General features: G+C 40.3%; 1 protein-coding gene across 1 annotated transcript in view; it reads right to left on the minus strand.

The window, feature by feature from the left end:
* Positions 1-20,000, minus strand: part of LOC128366701 (SH3 and multiple ankyrin repeat domains protein 2-like) — a 164,873-nt gene that overhangs the window by 120,187 nt on the left and 24,686 nt on the right. The window contains exons 4-5 of the mRNA XM_053327491.1: positions 17,159-17,267; positions 1-68 (exon numbers count right to left, since the gene is read on the minus strand). The exon at positions 1-68 is cut by the window's left edge and continues 84 nt beyond it. Of these exons, the coding sequence (XP_053183466.1) occupies positions 1-68; positions 17,159-17,267 (177 nt within the window). The remainder of the gene's footprint in view (positions 69-17,158; positions 17,268-20,000) is intronic.

Here is a 20,000-nt window from a genome sequence, read left to right on the forward strand (position 1 = left end):
TCCGCTCTTCAGCAGCTTGATCATCTCCACCACGTTGTCCAGATGTGCTGCAAACGTCAACGGACTCTCTGGGAAAAAAAGAGAGGAGAGGAGAGAGGAAGTTACAGAGAATGTGTTTAGTATTGTACACTGTTAACAATCAGCAGGTTTTTACAGTAGATTTTCACAATAAAATACCGTAATCACACTTTTGCAACACATTTATTCTGGATTTTACAGTAAGCTGCCTTTCTCCCTTCCTTATTTCCTCTGTCCTTCTTCTTTCCTTCATTCCTTTCCTTCCTCCCTCCCTTTCTTTCCTCTGTCCTTCTTTCCTTCCTTCTTTCCTCCTTCTTTCCTTCCCTCCTTCATTCCTTTCCTTCCTCCCTCCCTTTCTTTCCTCTGTCTTTCTTTCCTTCCTTCCTTCCTTCCTCTTTCTTTCTTCCCCTCCTTCCTTCCTTTACTTCCTCCCTCCATTTCTTTCCTCTGTCCTTCTTTCCTTCCTTCCTTCCTTCCTTTCCTTCCTCCCTCCCTTTCTTTCTTCTGCCCTTCTTTCCTTCCTTCCTGTGATTTTAATATACTTTACTGTAAAATAATTACAACAAATTTAAAACCCACCTTTTTAAATCTGCTCTTTTATTGCTTTTATTGATTGTGTTTTCATTTATTCTGTATGGTTATAATGTTTTAATTTGTCTTTGTTTCTGTAAAGAGTCTTTGAGTTTTGTTAAAAGCACTCTATAAAATACATGTATTATTATTATCATTATTATTATTATTAGGCCAGTCATTTATTGTGAAAGGACAGTAATAATGCTAGTTTTAGAGTTTTGTTAAAAGCGCTCTATAAACTCTATTATTATTATTATTATTATTATTATTATTATCAGTAGTAGTAGTAGTTGTAGTCGTATTAGGCCAGTCATTTATTGTGAAAGGACAGTAATAATGTTTATAATGTAATATATCTGAGACAGACAGCAGGTAGAAAAACATGCTGCAGGTTTGCTTTTTAATTTAAAGGAATTGTCTGTAAGTGTTTCTCTTCCTGGTTGTTTATTTCTGAGTGAACATGAAACATACTCAGACTCATACTGAGATTTAAATGACCTCTGGCAATAAAACAGCAGGAGCGCACACACACACACACACACACACACACACACACACACACTTCTCCAGGGACCGATGCTGAAGCTGTGATGACAAAGTTTGTTTTTCCTCGGTACGATCCACCAGGGAAAAGTTTGCTTTGTTGCTTTTTTCCCTGTTTGCTTTTGATGAAGTTCACATGGTTCAATTACACATAAACTACAGCTTGTTAAGTCACATGATGCAGATGTTTAATAACCAGATATCTTATCCCTCCTGCAAAGCAACATCAGCAGGGGAGCCAGACGTTTGGATTCTTATTATTTTTCTGGAAACTTGCAGGTTGAAACAAGTAAATAACGTGATAATAAGTAACACAGGAATCAGACAAGCTGGTTTCTGTCTGCTGATTGATTAAAACTACATTACAGCACTGAAAAAAACACTGGTGAGAGATTTAGGGGTGTAAAAACAGTGATTCCAGCCTTGTCAAAAAAAAATCAATGCACTGTTTTTGCCTCAGTATTTATCTATATTTATTAGGGATGTCAGATATTATCGGCCGATATTTACTTTAAAATGTAATATCGGGAAGTATCGGTATCAGGTTTTTATAACCGATGGTTTTTCAGTAGGTTTCAGCATTTCCGAGTCTGCCTGAACGCAGCATGGAACGTTTACCGGCACGCGCTTCATGACGTATAACAACAACAACACACTAGACTCCTGGGGCGCTAACCGTCGCTAACCGCTGCTAACCGTTGCTAACCGCTGCTAACCGTTGCTAACCGTTGCTAACAAGTTCATAGCGTCCACCGTCATGTACACGAACACATTAACAGAAACGAGGTTCACCCATGGGTTTACCTCCTCCTTGTCATTTTCTCTGTTATGTTTTCGGTGAGTTGCCTCTGTGACGTCACCGTCAGAGTCCGGTGGGTCCTACCTGGGTGCTACTCTGGTCTTACAGACTGATTCATAGATAGCCTACTACACCCTGCCAAACATTAGCCTATTTGTTAAAATTTAAGAAAGATATATGTGTGAACTGTTCTCTGTGTGAGTCTGAGTCTGTGATGCACCTGTTCTGGCACTGTCACTCCACTGCCACCTTCTGGAAAGACGTAATACGTCATGTCACATTGAAGATTTATTCAGATTTGTCTTTGGACTGGAACAATGTACTTTTTGGTGTCCATGATGTCAAAAGTAAAAAACAGAAAGAACTGTATGTCATAAATCTAATAATGATACTAGGGAAATATCATATACACAAAGCTAAATTTAGTCACTCAAACCTGTTTTTTGACATTTCAAAGGGAAACGAAACAATTCATCCAGAGCATCTATGACTCAAATAATAAGAAAGCTGTCAAAACATGTAATCTGTGCTCTATATTTACTGTATTTATTTGAATAACCCCCCTGGCTGCTGTTCATTGCTTTGTAATGTACATTAATAACTGCTTTTGTACTGAATTATTATTGTCAATAAAATTTTATTGATAGCAAGAAAAAAATAAAAATCTGGGTGCTACTCTGCTGGAGACACAACAGCTGAGAGGAGCACGTGAGAGGACTTCCTGTAAAGGTCCCGCCTCTTATGTCTGTGGTTTGGAGCTATAGTACATTTGTAATTTGCAATGACGGCAGAGCAGCGTAATAAATATAGCAGTGACATATTGGCACTTTTTTTCCATAACTTAAGTTGAAGCTGATCTTTTTTTGATTATTTTGCACAGACAGTGTTTACATGTAGAAAGCCATGTTGCATTCATGTTTGCATCCAGTGGAGCATCACAGTAAAATGAGGCATAATGTGTTAATTCCACAATAGGAGATTTGTTATGAATATATCGGTATTGGAAATTAAGAGTTGGGGAATATCGGAAAGTTGGATATCAGCAGAAAAGTCAATATCGAGCATCCCTATCATTTATCTGTATTTATTTATACAGCAGCTAAAGCTTTCATAAAGGTTAATATAGTTCAAAGTGCTTCACAGTTCATTGACAAGCTGATAATAAGACAGAACAAATGACAAAATAAAGAAAACGGATAAAATCTATGAAAAAAGAAAAGAAAAATGGACATTAATGCATGTGAGAGACAATAAGGACGATACAAATGTTTTAAAAAATGTAATAAAGTAAAATAAATGAATAAATAAATAAAAATATGAGAGAGTGAAAGTAAAGTGTTATTAAAAGTTTGAGTAAAAAGACAAATCAAAGAGATAAAGTTGAATAAAAGCTGGACTAAAACTAGGTTAAAAAGATCAAAAGACAGAAGAAACAGATTATAATAATTACAAAAATAAAATAAAGTAGAACAAAACTTTAAAACATCAAAACACTTCTTAATCAAAAGCCACTTCATGTGAATGTGACTTTCATGTGGAGAGAAGCTGAAGACTGAACAGCTGTTACTCTGTTTAGTTTGACTGATTTTTATCATTTATTATTATTTCTTTCTACTTTACATATTCCTTCTAACATTGTTATCTGCTGCCTTTCTGTCAGTCTCTCCTCTCTTTCTCTTCCTGCAGGTTTCATCTTCAAGGAAGGAAGGAAGGAGGGAAGAAGGGAAGGAAGGTAAGACAGGCAAAAGGAAGGAAGGAAGGAAGGAAGGACAGATGGAAGGAAGGACAGAAGGGAAAAAGGAAGGAAAAAAGGAAGGTATGGGGAGGAAAGAAAGAGAGAAGGAGGGAGGGAGAAAGGAAGGAAGGGAAGAAAGGGAATGAAGAAGGAACAGTCAAAACAGACGACAAGAGGACGACACAAAGGTGGAAGGAAGGAAAAAGGAAGGAAAGAAGGAAGAAGGAAGGAAGGATAGAAGGGAGGGAGGAAGAAGGAAGCAAAGGAAGGAGGAAGGAAGGAAGGAGGGACCTTAATTAAAACTGTCTCTGTGCCAAGCTGTAAGGTTTATCCAAATTATATTGATTATACTCCACTGTTTTATTAATCTTCATTATTCTGTGTTTTTGTTTGATTGTAATTCCCAGTCTCTTTAATGATCCATGTATTTTCAAGTCTCTCTCTCTCTCTCTCTCTCTCTCTCTCTCTCCTTCCATCCTTCCTTCCTTCCTCTTACCTTCCTTCCCTCCTCCCTTCCTCCCTTCTTTCTTTCCTTCCTTCCCTCCTCCCTTCCTTCCTCCTTCCTTCCTCCCTCCTTCTTTCCTTCCTTCCTTTCCTTTATCCATTCCTCTTTTCCTTTCTTCCTCTGTCCTTCCTTCCTCCCTCCCTCCTTCTTCCCTCCCATCCTTCCTTCCTCCCTTCCATCCTTCCTTCCTTCCTTTCCTTTATCCATTCCTCTTTTCCTTCCTCCCTCCCTCCTTTCCTTCCTTCCTTCTTCCTCCTTCCCTTCCTTTCTTGACTCGAGGACAACAGGAGGGTTAAAGTTTACTTTTATGAACTTAAAAATGTTCCAGTTTAGTCCATAGAGGTATTAAATTACTAAACTGTACATGGTCCGTAGTATACTCACTATACTTAAAATGAACTTTAGCTGAGGGTGACTTGCAGCTGCATCAAATAAAAGATATTTTTTAGAGTTTGTTTCCTGGAGTTGAGTTGCTATGACAAACAGCAGCACTGAAAAACACTTGAAACACATCTGAGACTCATTCTTTAGCCTGTTCACTGCTGCGGTTAAGTGGCGGACATTCAGGTTCAAGCAACACTACACTCACCTGCTTGAGCTCAAATAAAAGAAAGGAATAAAAGGAGGTTATGATCCAGAGTTCAAATAAACTGCTGTAAATAAAATGTGAATGTGAATGAAGTTAGCCTCTAAAACAGAGGAGTCAAACTCATTTTCATTCAAGGGCCAATTTGATCTGATGTGGGCCAGATCATTAAAAAGATGGAGGGAAGGAAGGAAGGAAATAAGAAGGGAAGGAAGGAAAGACAGACAGACAAAAGGAAAGAGGGAAGAAAGGTAGGAAGGAGAGACAGAAGGAAGGAAGGAAAGATGGAAGAAACGGAGGAAGAAAGGGAGGAAGGACAGATGGAAGAAACGGAAGAAGGACAGATGGAAGAAACAAAGGAAGAAAGGGAAGAAGGACAGATGGAAGAAACGGAGGAAGGAACAAACAAACAAATGAAGAAAAGAAAACAGGAAGGTAGGAAGGACAGATGGCAGGAAGGAAAGAAGGAAAGAAGGAAGGAAGAACAGAAGGAACAAAGGAACGAAGAAAGGAAAAAGGGAAGGTAGGGAGGAAGGACAGATGGAAGGAAAAAAGGAAGGTAGGGAGGAAGGAAGAAAGACAGGAAGGAAAAGAACACAGAAAGGAAAATGGGCCGGATCGCACCCCTCGGCGGGCCAGTTCTGGCCCACGGGCCTCATGTTTGACACCCCTGCTTTAAATGAATGATGTATGGGGAAGCTCTCAGGTTGTTGTTTCCTCTTTTCTACTCTGATGTTTGAACCAGGCTGATTAAAGCAGGTCAATTGTCTGTCACAACTAATTAGAGTCATGAAAAAAAAAAAAGACTTGTGTGTAATTAAGACATGATTAGATGTGTCCTCTCTAAATGAGGTCATCAAAACAAGACACTCAGAGTGAGACGACGGCCCGCGTTCCAGTTTCACACCCCCGTTAGTTCGATTCTGCAGTCGCCATGAATCAACATACTTTAGCATTGCATACCAGAGAGATTTAAAGCTGTGTTTGTTTCTAATGAGAACTTCCTGTGACTGTCTGACCGTAGTTCATTCATTATTTACTGATAAACAGCTCCTCTCTTTTTCTTCTGTGCTTTACATTTTAGACAACAGAACGCCTACTGACTTATTGATTTATTGATTTTTCCAGTGTGAACTCAAAATTATATCACAATATTTTAAGGAAAATGAAGGGTATTTATATTATATATTATAAACTGACTCAGTATGCATGCTTATAAGCAAAGTGTGACTTAAAGAGGACATATTCCGCACATCTCCAGCTCTATATTAATATTATGGGACTCTACTCAAACTATTTATTTCCTTACATTAACACCAATGACAATAAAGAAAAATTTGCAGTGTTATAGCTTGTTGTTTTCGCTAAAATTAGTCAAATTTGTATCAAACTACAACTTTGTTGTCTCATTTCCACACTGATTTTTACACTGTAATGTGCTTTAGCGACCACTAGATGGCACAGAAACATGTGTATGAATGAGGACAAAAGGTCAAAGTTCAGCAGAATGAAGTAAAAGGTCCAGCAAATCTAAAATGTAACAGCACCATATGACACATTGCTTTTGACTTACAGGGAGCAATTTTACATAAGTTACAAAAGTCTGTGTAAAGTAAGAATAAATATGTGTTCTGAGTTTGACATACCACAGAAAAGTGTGTTGTTAACCACCCTGCCAAATTTGAATGATTAAAAAAAATCACCAAATATATGAAATTAGGCTTCAAAGTTGTGTAAAACTCAATCTTTTTCTCTGCTACCAAACGGTGTGGGCGTGGCCTCCGAGTCCGCTGAAACCCCGCCCCCTACCAAGTGTCACCTGTCAATCAAAGTCACCACCTCTACCTGAAACATGGACGCTACGTCTGAGAGCTTTCTGCTGCTATCTCAGCTGCTAGCTCGGCGGCTAACTCAGCGGCTAACACGACGGCTAACTCAGCGGCTAGCTCAGCTAACTGGCTAACTGTAGACTGTAGTAGTAGTAATGTGTGCTGAATGTATTTATACCTCTACAGCAGCAGGGGCGGGTTTATGCTAATCACTAAATCCTGAACACAGAAATGTTGAAACACAGTTTGTGAAGTCTAGCTCCACAATTCAAATCTAAATGGTTGAAATGCTTTTTACACCTTTTTTTAGAAATACATTTATGACCTATTTAATGTGTTTAGAAGAAAATGTCTGAATTCACTTTACACAGTTTTTAACTTCAATATGTGGAGCACAGAAATAACAGAAAATCACAATTCAAAGCATCATACGTCCTCTTCATTGAGTTACTGTTGTTGTTGAGGACATATTACAGCTTTCTCTGGATTACTCCCATAGCAGTTTGCATAATTTGATAATGAAATTAGCTCGTTTTTATATCTACTTTATCGCCGTTTAAATGTGAAGCAGCTGCAGCAACATATTTGTTTTTAATGAAACACTTAATGTCAAAGACTCCCGTGGTTACGAGGGGGATTGGCAAAAAAAAACAGAGCATGAGTGAGTGTGATGAAATAAGGATCAAAGTGAACATTTACCAAAAAGAAATTAAACCCTTGTGTTTGCAGTGGGAGATTAGTCTGGCAATTGTCAAGTGTGGGAAAGTTATTACTCGCATTGTAGGAGGATGAATGACAGCAGGAGCATAAGGGGCCTTGATTTCTCCGACTGTGCCGACTGTGTTCTGACACGAGCAGCTGGGAGACAAGTGTTTTTATTTCGTTTTCGGGGAGCTTTTTTGTTGGACAGCTGGAATCAATAACTTGTAAAAGCTGAGTAACAAGAGTGCTAATCAACAGGACCCCCCTCCCCTCCCCTCCACCCCTCTCCATCCCCTCCAGCAGTAAGGCATTCATTCAATAATAGCTCTCTAAGCCCATTAAGATAACCTCAATTCTCTATTTAATAACCATTTCTCCTCTCAGCTCCACCTTTATTTGCCTCAACTGACCAGCTTTTCTATTCAATATTTGCTGCTGTGTTAAGAGCACCTGCAACCACTTGACATATTCATTAAAAATTGTCATAAATAAAACACAATAGTTCCTGTAATACTCAGGTGAAGTCAATAAGCACTTAAACCAGCCCGTGGTTACCAAATGATTATTATGAGACTTTAAATACAGGCTGCTTTAGATAATTAGTAAATCGTTTCTGTGAGTATATAATCCCGTCTCCCAACAACACTGCGAGGAAAACAGATCCACTTAAGAAAGGATAATACCCAGACTGCCAGCTCATCCTACTCTACCTGCAGTGTTGCAACTATAGTCTGTATATAAGGGATGGATGTAGCATGGTGTGACATCACTAGGGCTGGGTATCAGTGCTCGATCGAAATAAACTGATACCAAGTAGTATTGAAATGTGTCCCGTCAAACGTTATACCTGCAATCGATCCTTTTTGCACCCAGAGCTAGATCTGCCCTTCAAAAAGGTATTATGTATAGACGCAGTTACCGTAGCAACATTACCTTCAGGTGTGGTAAATCACAATGCGTGTGCTAAATAACATATTTACATTTTCTCCTCCCTGTGTTTTGCAGACTGGATTTGAAACGCCTCATATTACATTCATTACGGTAAACTACTAATATTACATTCATTACAGTAAATGTACTAAATGGACAGTGTGTATTATCTTGCACATTTGAAAGAGGCAAACCTCAGTGCACTGCGTTAGTAGATCAGCTTGCACATTTTTTGCGAGTGATGTCAAGTTTGCACACATTTTAATCATAGACTGTATAAAAGAAATGGACGTAACATCCGTGATGTCACCCATTGGTTTGTGGACTGCTGCTCAGAGCCAATAGTTTCGAATCTAGGCAGCGCCATCTTGGAAATTTCAGGTGCATGCTGGGAAAAATAAAAACATGGATTCTACTTATATGGGCATGAAGCAGAGCCATGGGCGGAGCGGGGAGGTTGCTATGGTTGCGAGGGCTGGATCTTCGAGGACATTGGTCAATCAACCTGTCAATCAGGACGTAGCCACGCCCTAATGCATACCCTGCTTTATCGTCACATATAAAATCAGGGAGGCCAAAATGTCCCAAATGAACATCATACTGCATTGAAGAAGGCTTTAAACTAGCGATTGAGACCATAAACACATTTTGAAAACGTTTACTGAGGTTAGAAATCAAGTGAGAAGTTGGTGAATTCTCCATTGACTTGTATAGAGACGGTCGCCCCCTGGTGGCCTTTTGATAGAATGCAGCTCTAAGTTACTTCCGCGTTGGCCTCATTTCAGAGGACAGGAACTCCCCGCCTGGTTTTTACACACACAGACCTTTAGTAAATCAGAGAGCAGCAGGTGAGCCAACTGTCAATCACAGCTGTAACATCAAAGCTTGTATAAGTCTTCAAATCTTATTAATGGAGCAATAATCTCCAAAATGACCAACAGCACTCTAATTGGTCAGCCTGAATATAGTTTTTTATTTTTTTAATGGGAGTCAGCTGGAGCATCTAGCAGTCATTAGTGGAACTCCTTAAAGCTTCACTGGTCTCAGCTTTACCCCATAATAGTTGCTGCTTGGTTCCAACTAAAAGCTTTTGAGTGTTTCAGATCAATGAATCCCATTTCTCTTCAGCTGGACACTCATCCAAACACCAATATGACTGTTCAGATGGCATGGCTTATAAATCAGGGACACTTAAAGACTTTCATTATTCATGTTAAAGTCAAAAGTAAAAGCTTTTTTTGTGATATATTGACTTTTTTTAGATGTTGTATTTGGCTTGAATTCACATTATTTACAATGATACCAATGGTGATTCAGGTTGATGTTGATAAACCTCTAAAACCACTTCTCATCCACTGCCAAAGCTGACTCTTTATATTAATTGTTCCATCAAAATATGGTGAAAAGTGCTCTTTTTTCAGTCCTCATTCCCATCCCTCTTAAAGACTGTGAGCAGATGTGTATTGGAATTACTCCTGCTCACATTGGCTCAACTTAAACGGATAACATCACCCTCAATAACATGAACTAATACTCATTATAAGTACATGTATGCAAGGACATGTGCATTGGTGTGAGCTAGGGCTGGGCGATATGGGAAAAAATCAGTCATCAGTCGATATCGATATAAATCACGATGTAAATCAAATTACTATTTTTGTCAAGCTTAAATGTTCCGTTTCTCATAAGTGAGCTGTGAAGACATCAGAAAGTTGTTTTTGATTTAATTATTATTTATTTTCTGTCATAAGTTGAACATGACAGATGTACAGAAGAACACATTTGAACCAGTTGTATAAACAGGCAGTGTTGGGCAATTACTTACAGTTACTCATTACTTCTACCAAAAAGTAACTGAGTTAAATCAATGTCAAAGTAATTAATTACGTTACTTTTTTATTTTTATTTTTTTGGGGCTTTTTGCCTTTAATGTACAGGTTAGTAGAGAGAGACAGGAAACTGGAGGCAGAGAGGGGGCAATGACACGCAGGACAAGACCGCTCGGCAAGGGATTGGACCCGGGGTCGCCTGCAGTGAGGACTGTAGCCTCAACACATGGGGCGGGTGCTCTACTCACTGAGCTAAACACCGCCACATAATTACGTCACTTTTGTGTTGGGTGTTTCATTAGGTTTGAATTACTTGGCGCTGATGTGGAGAGGGTATTTTGTCCGGTGCACAGGTTACAAGTCACACAGACATTTTTCCCTTTCACCTCTACAAACGTGAAATGAAAGGTGCTACATAGATTCTTCTTCTTCTTCTTCTTCTTCTTCTTCTTCTTCTTCTTCTTCTTCTTCTTCTTCTTCTTCTTCTTCTTCTTCTAATGCCTATTTGTCCACTTGGTGAAAGCCACCTTCAAACTCACCCAAGTCGTCATTGTTATGATTACAACCCAGTTAATCAGAGGGGGGGGGGGGGGGGGGGTCATGTGTGTGTGCTGTCTTCCTTTCCACCATGTCTTCAGCATTTGAACCTTCATCTGTCGTTGGTCATTTTCAGTCAGCTGGTCACTCGAGTTCTCGCTTATGATCTCCGTTCACAGCCCCTCACTGCTGCAGCCCAAACCATAGACATATATACGTAGACGCCGCATTGACTGTGGAGAGGCGTGCCTAAAGCGCCATCATCTTGGTACGGGGCTAGCAGAGGCAGTAGTGCATGTATATCTATGGAGGTAAGAGCTACTCCACAGTTTCAAAGTAGAACTGAAATCTCGACCGAACGGTTTCATTTGTTAAAAACGTGTCTCTCTATCCGTCTGTCCGTCTGTCTGTCTGTCTGACATTTGTAACAAACAACCCGTGTGAATATATGTTGACAATTGAGCAATTTTATTTATTTATTTATTTATTTTTATTACAATGGAGCGATGTATAATCACTTTTTAATAGTGCAAACACTTCATTCCTCTATAGACATAATGCACTGCAGGAGCGAGTGGCCCTGTACCAAGATGGCCGGCGTGTAGGCACGTCGCTCCAATCGGCAGCAGCAGTCAATGCGGCGTCTACGTATATACAGTATGTCTATGGCCCAAACTATAGCATGTGTGCTGTGAGCTTCAACCTGACTTGACTGGCTCTATTCCAGCATGATTGGTTCGGTGCGGCGCTACTTCATTATGATTGGCTCTTCTTATATCTGTCAAAACATGTACAAATTAATTATATCAACATTGCATCGCCCGTGTCTCATATTTCTATCGAGGAAAAGTTATTTTGCGATATGTACCGTTAGTGTTTTATCACCCAGCCCTAGTTTGAGATTAACTCTGTTTTTTGGTTTGGACACTCCTAGTTAAATTAGTTATCATGAATTTCCCAAAGGGCTTTTTCAATAATCCACCCAAAACACGTTTTAAAGAGTTTCTTTCTTCCAGGACGGCTTTGTGACGACCACAGAAATAATCTCTCAGTTGAACAACATGATCCAGTCTCATTGTTCGGTCTATTGAGAGGACTGCTAGAATAAGATGCTTGTGTTCCTCCTCAGGGATTTCCTGACAAGAAAATCTGCTGTTCGCCAAAAAAGCACAGCAAATGATGTCATGTCCAAGTGAATGGATGTTCCTGTCTGGAGATGGTACTTTATTATTCGAGCCTGGTTGTTGTCTCCCCCAGACACAAATCTCTGCCTCCAAGTGGGCCTACGAGGACTATAGTAACTATTATCCTAACCTAGCGTAGCATGAAACACCTGCTCGCTTTGCCTTTATGGAACATTTGTGAGCTGTGTTGAGAACACATTGACATTAGGACACAGCTCATTACTTCGGGCACTGGCTGCCTCCCAGTGTGGTTGTGTGTGGAAACACCGAGCCAAGTCTCTGGCTACAATAACTCTATTTACTCAGGACACAGCAGGCGGACTGAATACACACATTTCTCTCGGCTACACACCTCACATTTTCACACCTGGAAGATACTCAACACATATAAAATCCTTCACTGCTGCCCAGAGGACAATGAACTGTTTGCTACCTTTTTTTGAATATCTGCACATCATTGATATTTACTTTTGGCACCGAGGCCAAACAGCTATCTGTATCACCCTTCTATCACTATCGACTAGACCTGAAGTTTTAATAGTCTGTTGGCTCTTGAAGGGTCAACCCTTTCCCACTGTGGTAGCATGACATGCAAATATGTGACCTGGTTTCTGACACTGTATCTGCCTCTTAGCTTATTTCCAATATATATATAGATAGACACTATATTTTGTTCACTGTGGTCCAAATCAGTGGATGAGCTGGTAGTTTAGTTTAGTTTAGTTTATGTGGATCCCAATTAGCTGTTACCCAGGCAACAGCTACTCTTCCTGGGGTTCATGTTAAAATAAATACAACCAATTACAATTACAATATTAAAGCTGCAAGCAGCGATGACCGGGCCCAAGCTCCCCCGCCACGCCACGAATGAGCGAGACTTGCCGCGACGCATCTTCTGAGTCAAATGGGAACAAACAAACAACGCCAAAATCGCAAATTCAATTCAATATGGCCGACTTCCTGTTGGAGTGAGGGTATGGGTCCAAGAGACATTTTTGTGCGTCTTTACACGATACATATGTTTACCAGGAAAAGAGGAAGGAAGGAAAGAAGGAAGGGCAGAAGGTAGGGGGGAGAAAAGAAAGAGAGAAGGAGGAAGGGAGGAAGGAAGGAAGGAAGGAAGGAAGGAGGGAGGAGGAAGGAAGGACAGAAGGAATGAAGAAATGGGGTGGAGGAAGGAAAGAAGGAGAGAAGGTGGGAGGGAGGACAGACGGAAGGAAGGAAGGAAGGAAGGAAGGAATTCCTAAAACACCTAAAGTACATAAAGGAAAAATTTACTGACAGACTAACACATTTTGTCTTCCTGTTAACATTGAAACGGTCTTTAAAACTCTAAAGAAAAACATTTCAAGTATTCAACAGAGAAAATGTTCCAGTTATTCTGAATAATCCACCAAACTTCCTGTCACCAGCTCTCCTCCAGACTATTTCTCCTTCAGCAAACAGCTCGAGGAACACTGTTGCCGTCGGCGTTTGTGTATTTTCTGAGGTAATGTTTCTGGGAAGAGACATCGCTGTTAAACCCAATATAATGTTTAAACTAGAAAACCTTGAACAGCATACTAAACCAACACTGGAGTCTCTGAATGCCTCAATACCACAACTCAACTGGTAAGTGAGACTTTATGTTGTGTGTCTTAGCAGGTCGAGTCAAGTCAATTTTATTTGACAAATCTCACATTTTGCCTCGGGGGGCTTTCTGCAGTCTGGAAACATGCAGCATCGTCTTTAACAGGGAAATAAAATGAAACCTCAAGAAGAGCAACAGAGGAAGGAATCCCTCCATCAGGACGGACAGATGTGGAATAAATGAGTGAGAGACTATAGGTCTGTTCGAAACCGCATACTACACACTACATACTTCTATACTACATACTTCTATACTACATACTACATACTTCTATAGTATATACTTCTATACTACACACTACATACTTCCATCCTACACACTAAAGGACCAGATAGTAAGCAGACCGTTTACACTGTAGTAAACTACACGATTACCCACAATGCATTTTATTATTAAGAAAACCGTAACGATAGAATTGGTGCTTTTATTTTGAAAACAGGAACCGAACATACCATCGCTGTAGCTAACTTGAAACCACCGTTTTTTTCAGAAGTAGCGTTGCATCTTGGGTAATGTGAGTGTGAGTAGTAGCACGTTGCATCTTGGGTAATGTGAGTGTGAGTAGTAGCACGTTGCATCTTGGGTAATGTGAGTGTGAGTAGTAGCGTTGCATCTTGGGTAATGTGAGTGTGAGTAGTAGCGTTGCATCTTGGGTAATGTGAGTGTGAATAGTAGCGTTGCATCTTGGGTAATGTGAGTGTGAGTAGTAGCGTTGCATCTTGGGTAATGTGAGTGTGAGTAGTAGCGTTGCATCTTGGGTAATATGAGTGTGAGTAGCAGCGTTGCATCTTGGGTAATGTGAGTGTGAGTAGTAGCGTTGCATCTTGGGTAATGTGAGTGTGAGTAGTAGCGTTGCATCTTGGGTAATGTGAGTGTGAGTAGTAGCGTTGCATCTTGGGTAATGTGAGTGTGAGTAGTCAGCTCTTGATGCATACTCTGCATTTCTGGAGAATCTAGTAAACCATCCAGGAACTTCTCACATACTCTAAATCACTACGCAGTTGAAACACACTACATACTTCACATGACGTCAGAGTTAGTACGAGTAGTAGGAAAGGATGAGGTTTCTAACAGAGCCTTTCCCTGTAGTGTGTCATAATCATGGCAGAAGCTCTATTAGACCCTTCGGCCCCTTTAAGAAGTCAATGTCCGATCTGGGTCAAAACTTCTCAGATGGACTTTTCAAGGAACGACTACATCCTGTGGAAATGAAACCCACCTGTCTCTCATTACCCATTAACCTACATACTGTACAGGTAACCTCATCCCCTCACAGTTAGCTACACCTGTACAGGAAACAGTAAGTGGCCTCACTGTGAGAGTCTAAACACCTTTGCTGGAATTGTTCCTGGATCAGCTGCTTGGCTAAACCCTCCTGTTGTCCTCGAGTCAAGGAAGGAAGGGAGGAAGAAAGAAGGAAAGGAGGGAGGAAGGAAGGAAGGAAGGAAGGAAGGAAGGAAAGAAAGGAGGGTGGAAGAAGGAAGGCAGGAAGTTAGGAAGAAGGAAAGAAAGGAAGGAAGGAAGGAAGGAAGGAAAGAAAGGAGGGAGGAAGGAAGGGAAGAAAGGAAGGAAGGAAGGAAGGAAAGAAAGGAGGGAGGAAGGAAGGAAGGAAGAAGGAAGGAAATGAGGGAGGAAGGAAGGAGGGAATGAAGGAAGGAAGGGAAGAAGGAAGGAAGGACAGAGGAAAGAAGGAAGGGAGGATGGTAGGGGGGAGGAAAGAAAGGATGAAGGAAGGAAATAAGAAGGGAAGGAAATAAGGAGGGAGGGAGGGAGGAAGGAAGGAAGGAAATAAGGAGGGAGAGAGGAAGGAAGGACAGAAGGAAGAAAGAAATTTGGAAGGAGGAAGGAAAGAAGGAAGGAAGGAAGGAAGGAAGGAAGGAAGGAAGGAAGGAAGGAAGGAACAGTCAAAACAGATGGGGTCAATTAGACCCGGGAGGATGACAGGAAGTTAAATTGGGAATACTGATGGTCAGACTGGTGGAACGAGACTCTGGAGAAACTGATGAATTGCTCCTTTGTTCCAGCTTTTGTGTGACTCACTGCACACAAATAAAAACTCACATTTAAAATAAAGTACTTTTAAGTTTGACAGGCTCATACCAAGTACATGTTTTATTTGTATATATATTATATACATATACTATATATACTATATTTTATTTACTGTATTATTTATTTATTCATGTTTTGGAGCCAACCCAACCATGAACTGATCTACTTACAGGTATTATGTGTGTGTGTATCCAGAGCCTGATATATCGTATTCCTCTGAGCCATAGACCTCCATTGTTGTTCAAATACACCAATGCTACTGAGCTTTCATGGGTGCTCCTTCATCCATGACGGCAGCAGTTACCGTAGCTTATTTAGAAACATCTCCAGTTAGTAACCCGTTACTGTGCATGAGCAGACAGGAAGCTTCCCTAGCTTGTTGTGCTACTATCATCACTACTCCGTATGCCACTGCATATTGGAGCCGCTTTGTTTATAATATTGATTGGAAGAAAGTTTGGATGCTTCCCCACACATGTTTAAAAATTATCCACAAATACTACCCTGCCAACTATTATATGCAAAACACATTAAAGACCGTGTAAAGTGAATTCAGACATTTTCTTCTAAACACATTAAATAGGTCATAAACGTATTTCTAAAAAAGGTGTAAAAAGCATTTCAACCATTTAGATTTGAATTGTGGAGCTAGGCTTCACAAACTGTGTTTCAACATTTCTGTGTTCAGGATTTAGTGATTAGCATAAACCCGCCCCTGCTGCTGTAGAGGTATAAATACATTCAGCTCACACTACTACTACTACAGTCTACAGTTAGCCAGTTAGCTGAGTTAGCCACCGAGCTAGCTGCTAAGTTAGCAGCTGAGTTAGCAGCACAAAGCTCTCAGACGTAGCCTCCATGTTTCTGGTAGAGGTGGTGACTTTGATTGACAGGTGACACTTAGGTAGGTAGGTAGGGGGCGGGGCTTCAGCGTTTGGGAGCAGAGAAAGAGGCTGATTTTTATACAACTTTGAAGCCTAATTTCATATATTTGGCGATTTTTTTAATCATTCAAATTTGGCAGGGTGGTTAACAACACACTTTTCTGTGGTATGCCAAACTCAGAACACATATTTATTCTTACTTTAATGAAGCTGTCAGAGAGTAAACTGATTCTATTTATTTATGATTTTTTTTAAAGACATTCACAATCACTATTTTATGATCCAGGAGAATATGAAGTATATAAATATATAGAATATATATTTTTAGAATATGAAGAATATAAACATGTTTGAATGTTGATTTTGGATTTTTCTTTTAAATAACGTTTCACTTGCACAAAAATAAAAAAAAAATTATGAATTTTATTTCCATTTTGTATACTGTGGGTCACATTAGGAAAAGTCCAGCTAAAAGAAATGTGTGTAGAGTGTTTTTAAAGCTCTTAAATTTGACCTTGAACACTATGTACAGGTTAAAAAAGCCTTTTACTATATTGTATTTGATATGTTTGATGATATTTGGATATTGTATAGTAGAGTTTGTAATCATATGTCAATGTTAGAAGTCTCCTTTGTACTGCTTTAGTAATATAGATTTCTGATCTATAATGCCAATAATAATACTAATACTAATAATAATAATAATAATAATAATAATAATAATACTAATAATAATAATGTCGCTTTGGTTCTGCACATGAGGCTAGAAAATAGACAGGCTGATCCTTTATTTGTCAGTGCTTGTACAGTATGCAGCCTTACCACCAGTCTCGCTGTCATGGTAGTTGGGATCGAAGCCTCTCTCCAACAGCTTCGACACCTTGTCCACCTGATTGTGCTGGATGAGGTCCATGAACTTCCTCAGATTGGCCTGCACAAGCACACAGAAGAGAGAGAAGAGTTAATACAGTGAGAAGACAGAACAAATGGTGGTGGGTGTGAAAGAGAGAGAGAGAGAGAGGAGAGAAAGAGAAAGAGACAGGAGAGAGGTTCAGAGCTGTTAAAAAAAAGAGACTGAAATAGAAGTTGAGAGAGAGAAGAGGTGCAAAGGGTCAAACATGACTGAGGGTGAACAGTGGACGTGTTAAAGAACTGGAAACTGAAGGAGAGGCTGTTATCGATGGAGGAATGTAAGGCAGCAGGAGAAGCACAGGAGGAAGAAGGGAGGAGGGGGAGCGGGGGGGGGGGGGGGTGACAGGATTCAAAGTGTGGCGATTGTACAGAGAGTGTAATGGCTGCTCCTTTCTGTTCTGCTCTCTCCCGTCTGCTTTCTTTCCAGGCCGCACGATATAAATAGATAACAGAGCAGCTCCCCGAAGGAGAGGAGAGAATGAGGAGAGGAGAATCAGATAGATACTGTAGAAGAAGAAGATCAAGACAATGGGTGGCAATGAAAGAATAGATGTGGAAGAAAAGCAGGGACACAGAGTGGGAGGAAGACTAAAAGGTAGGGATGTCCTCATCATGATACTGAATATTAGCCAATACACAAGAGAACATGATACTTATTATTTACTGCACTTATTCAGGGGGACATAAAAATGGCACAATACCCAGCCAGCATGTCATGAGGGCCCCACATGGGTTAGATTTGAGCTACATGGGTACTGAGTGGACATGGGGCTTGAACATAGACTGTATAAAAGAAATGGATGTAACATCCGTGACGTCACCCATTGGTTTGTGGACTGCTGCTCGGAAGCCAATAGTTTCTAATCTAGGCAGCGCCATCTTGAAAATTTCAGGTGCATGCTGGGAAAAATAAAAACACAGATTCTACTTATATGGGCATGAGGCGGGGTCATGGGCGGAGCGGGGAGGTTGCTATGGTTACGAGGGCTGGATCTCGAGGACATTGGTCAATCAACCTGTCAATCAGGACGTAGCCACGCCCTAATGCATACCCTGCTTTATCGTCACATATAAAATCAGGGAGGCCAAAATGTCCCAAATGAACATCATACTGCATTGAAGAAGGCTTTAAACTAGCGATTGAGACCATAAACACATTTTGAAAACGTTTACTGAGGTTAGAAATCAAGTGAGAAGTTGGTGAATTCTCCATTGACTTGTATAGAGACCGTCGCCCCCTGGTGGCCTTTTGATAGAATGCAGCTCTAAGTTACTTCAGCTGGTTGGCCTCATTTCAGAGGACCAGAACTTCCCGCCTGGTCAGAACCCACTATGGGCAAACACAGGTGGGGTTACCATGGAAACTGTGGACAAACCCACTTGGGACCCATATTTGCAGCCCAAATTGAACCCTTATGGGACCCACATGGACATGCTGGCTGGGTGCAGAAAAGGTACTTGACGATGGATCAGGCTTATTCATCAACTACTGATTAATAAAAATATAATAAAAAATGAATCAGTTGACTGGTTCCAGATGCCCGAATCTTTGTCTAATTGTCATTTTGTTTTCAGCTATTTAAATTGGTCTTCAAAAAAATCGTGGCTGTTTAACTCAGAAAAACAAGCAAGCCAATCAGAGCTCTGTAGGCGAGATAAACAACGAGCACCTTGTTGTCAGAGTGATAATCTATGTATAGAGTTGTGAAGTGGGAGAGTTTCTGTCTCTGGTGTCTTTGTTTCCCCCCTGATTCTTTTATTCCCATTTCAATTTTTTTGTTTTGGTCCATGATTTTTGGCAGGAGAAGTTTTGGCTAAGCATACTACAATACCCATGAGCCTTAGCTACGGTTGCTATGGAGAAGAAACCAATCAGAGTGGTAATAATTTGAGGACACGTTTGTTGAAGTTGTAAAATGAAACATGACACTGTAGTTGATGAATTCACCCAAATGTGAACCGGGTACTTTTTAACACAGTTTATGTTAAGCAGGAGAGTTTCATGCCGATCTGACAGAAGAGCTCAAACTGTGAGTCACTTAACGTCCAAACTAACTCCTCTCACTTTGTAAAGCAAAGCCAGTGAGCAGCAATGAGATTGACGCAGCAAAACAGATCATTAGAAGTTGATCTACAGAGAAAAGAACTACTCTTTAATCTGCATATTTGTTCAATCAACATGAGAAACATTGACTTGTTCATAACAACTGTCAGCAGCTTCTGTGTTGACTTTTTATTTAAGCTATAGATCATTAGCTTCTCTCAGGTGGGGTGCTCCGGTCCTCTGAAATGAGGCCAACCAGGAAGTAACTTAGAGCTGCATTCTATCAAAAGGCCACCAGGGGGCGACCGTCTCTATACAAGTCAATGGAGAATTCACCAACTTCTCACTTGATTTCTAACCTCAGTAAACGTTTTCAAAATGTGTTTATGGTCTCAATCGCTGGTTTAAAGCCTTCTTCAATGCAGTATGATGTTCATTTGGACGCAACCATAGCAACCTCTCCACTCCGCCCATGGCCCCGCCTCATGCCCATATAAGTAGAATCCGTGTTTTTATTTTTCCCAGCATGCACCTGAAACTTTCAAGATGGCGCTGCCTAGATTCGAAACTATTGGCTTCCAAGCAGCAGTCCATAAACCAATGGGTGACGTCATGGATGTTACGTCCATTTCTTTTATACAGTCTATGGTTAATACCCCAAAATGTTTACATACATCGCCTTATATCGCCATATTTAATTTTTTGTAC

Source organism: Scomber japonicus, chromosome 1 (assembly GCF_027409825.1).
Source record: "Scomber japonicus isolate fScoJap1 chromosome 1, fScoJap1.pri, whole genome shotgun sequence".
Taxonomy (NCBI): domain Eukaryota; kingdom Metazoa; phylum Chordata; class Actinopteri; order Scombriformes; family Scombridae; genus Scomber; species Scomber japonicus.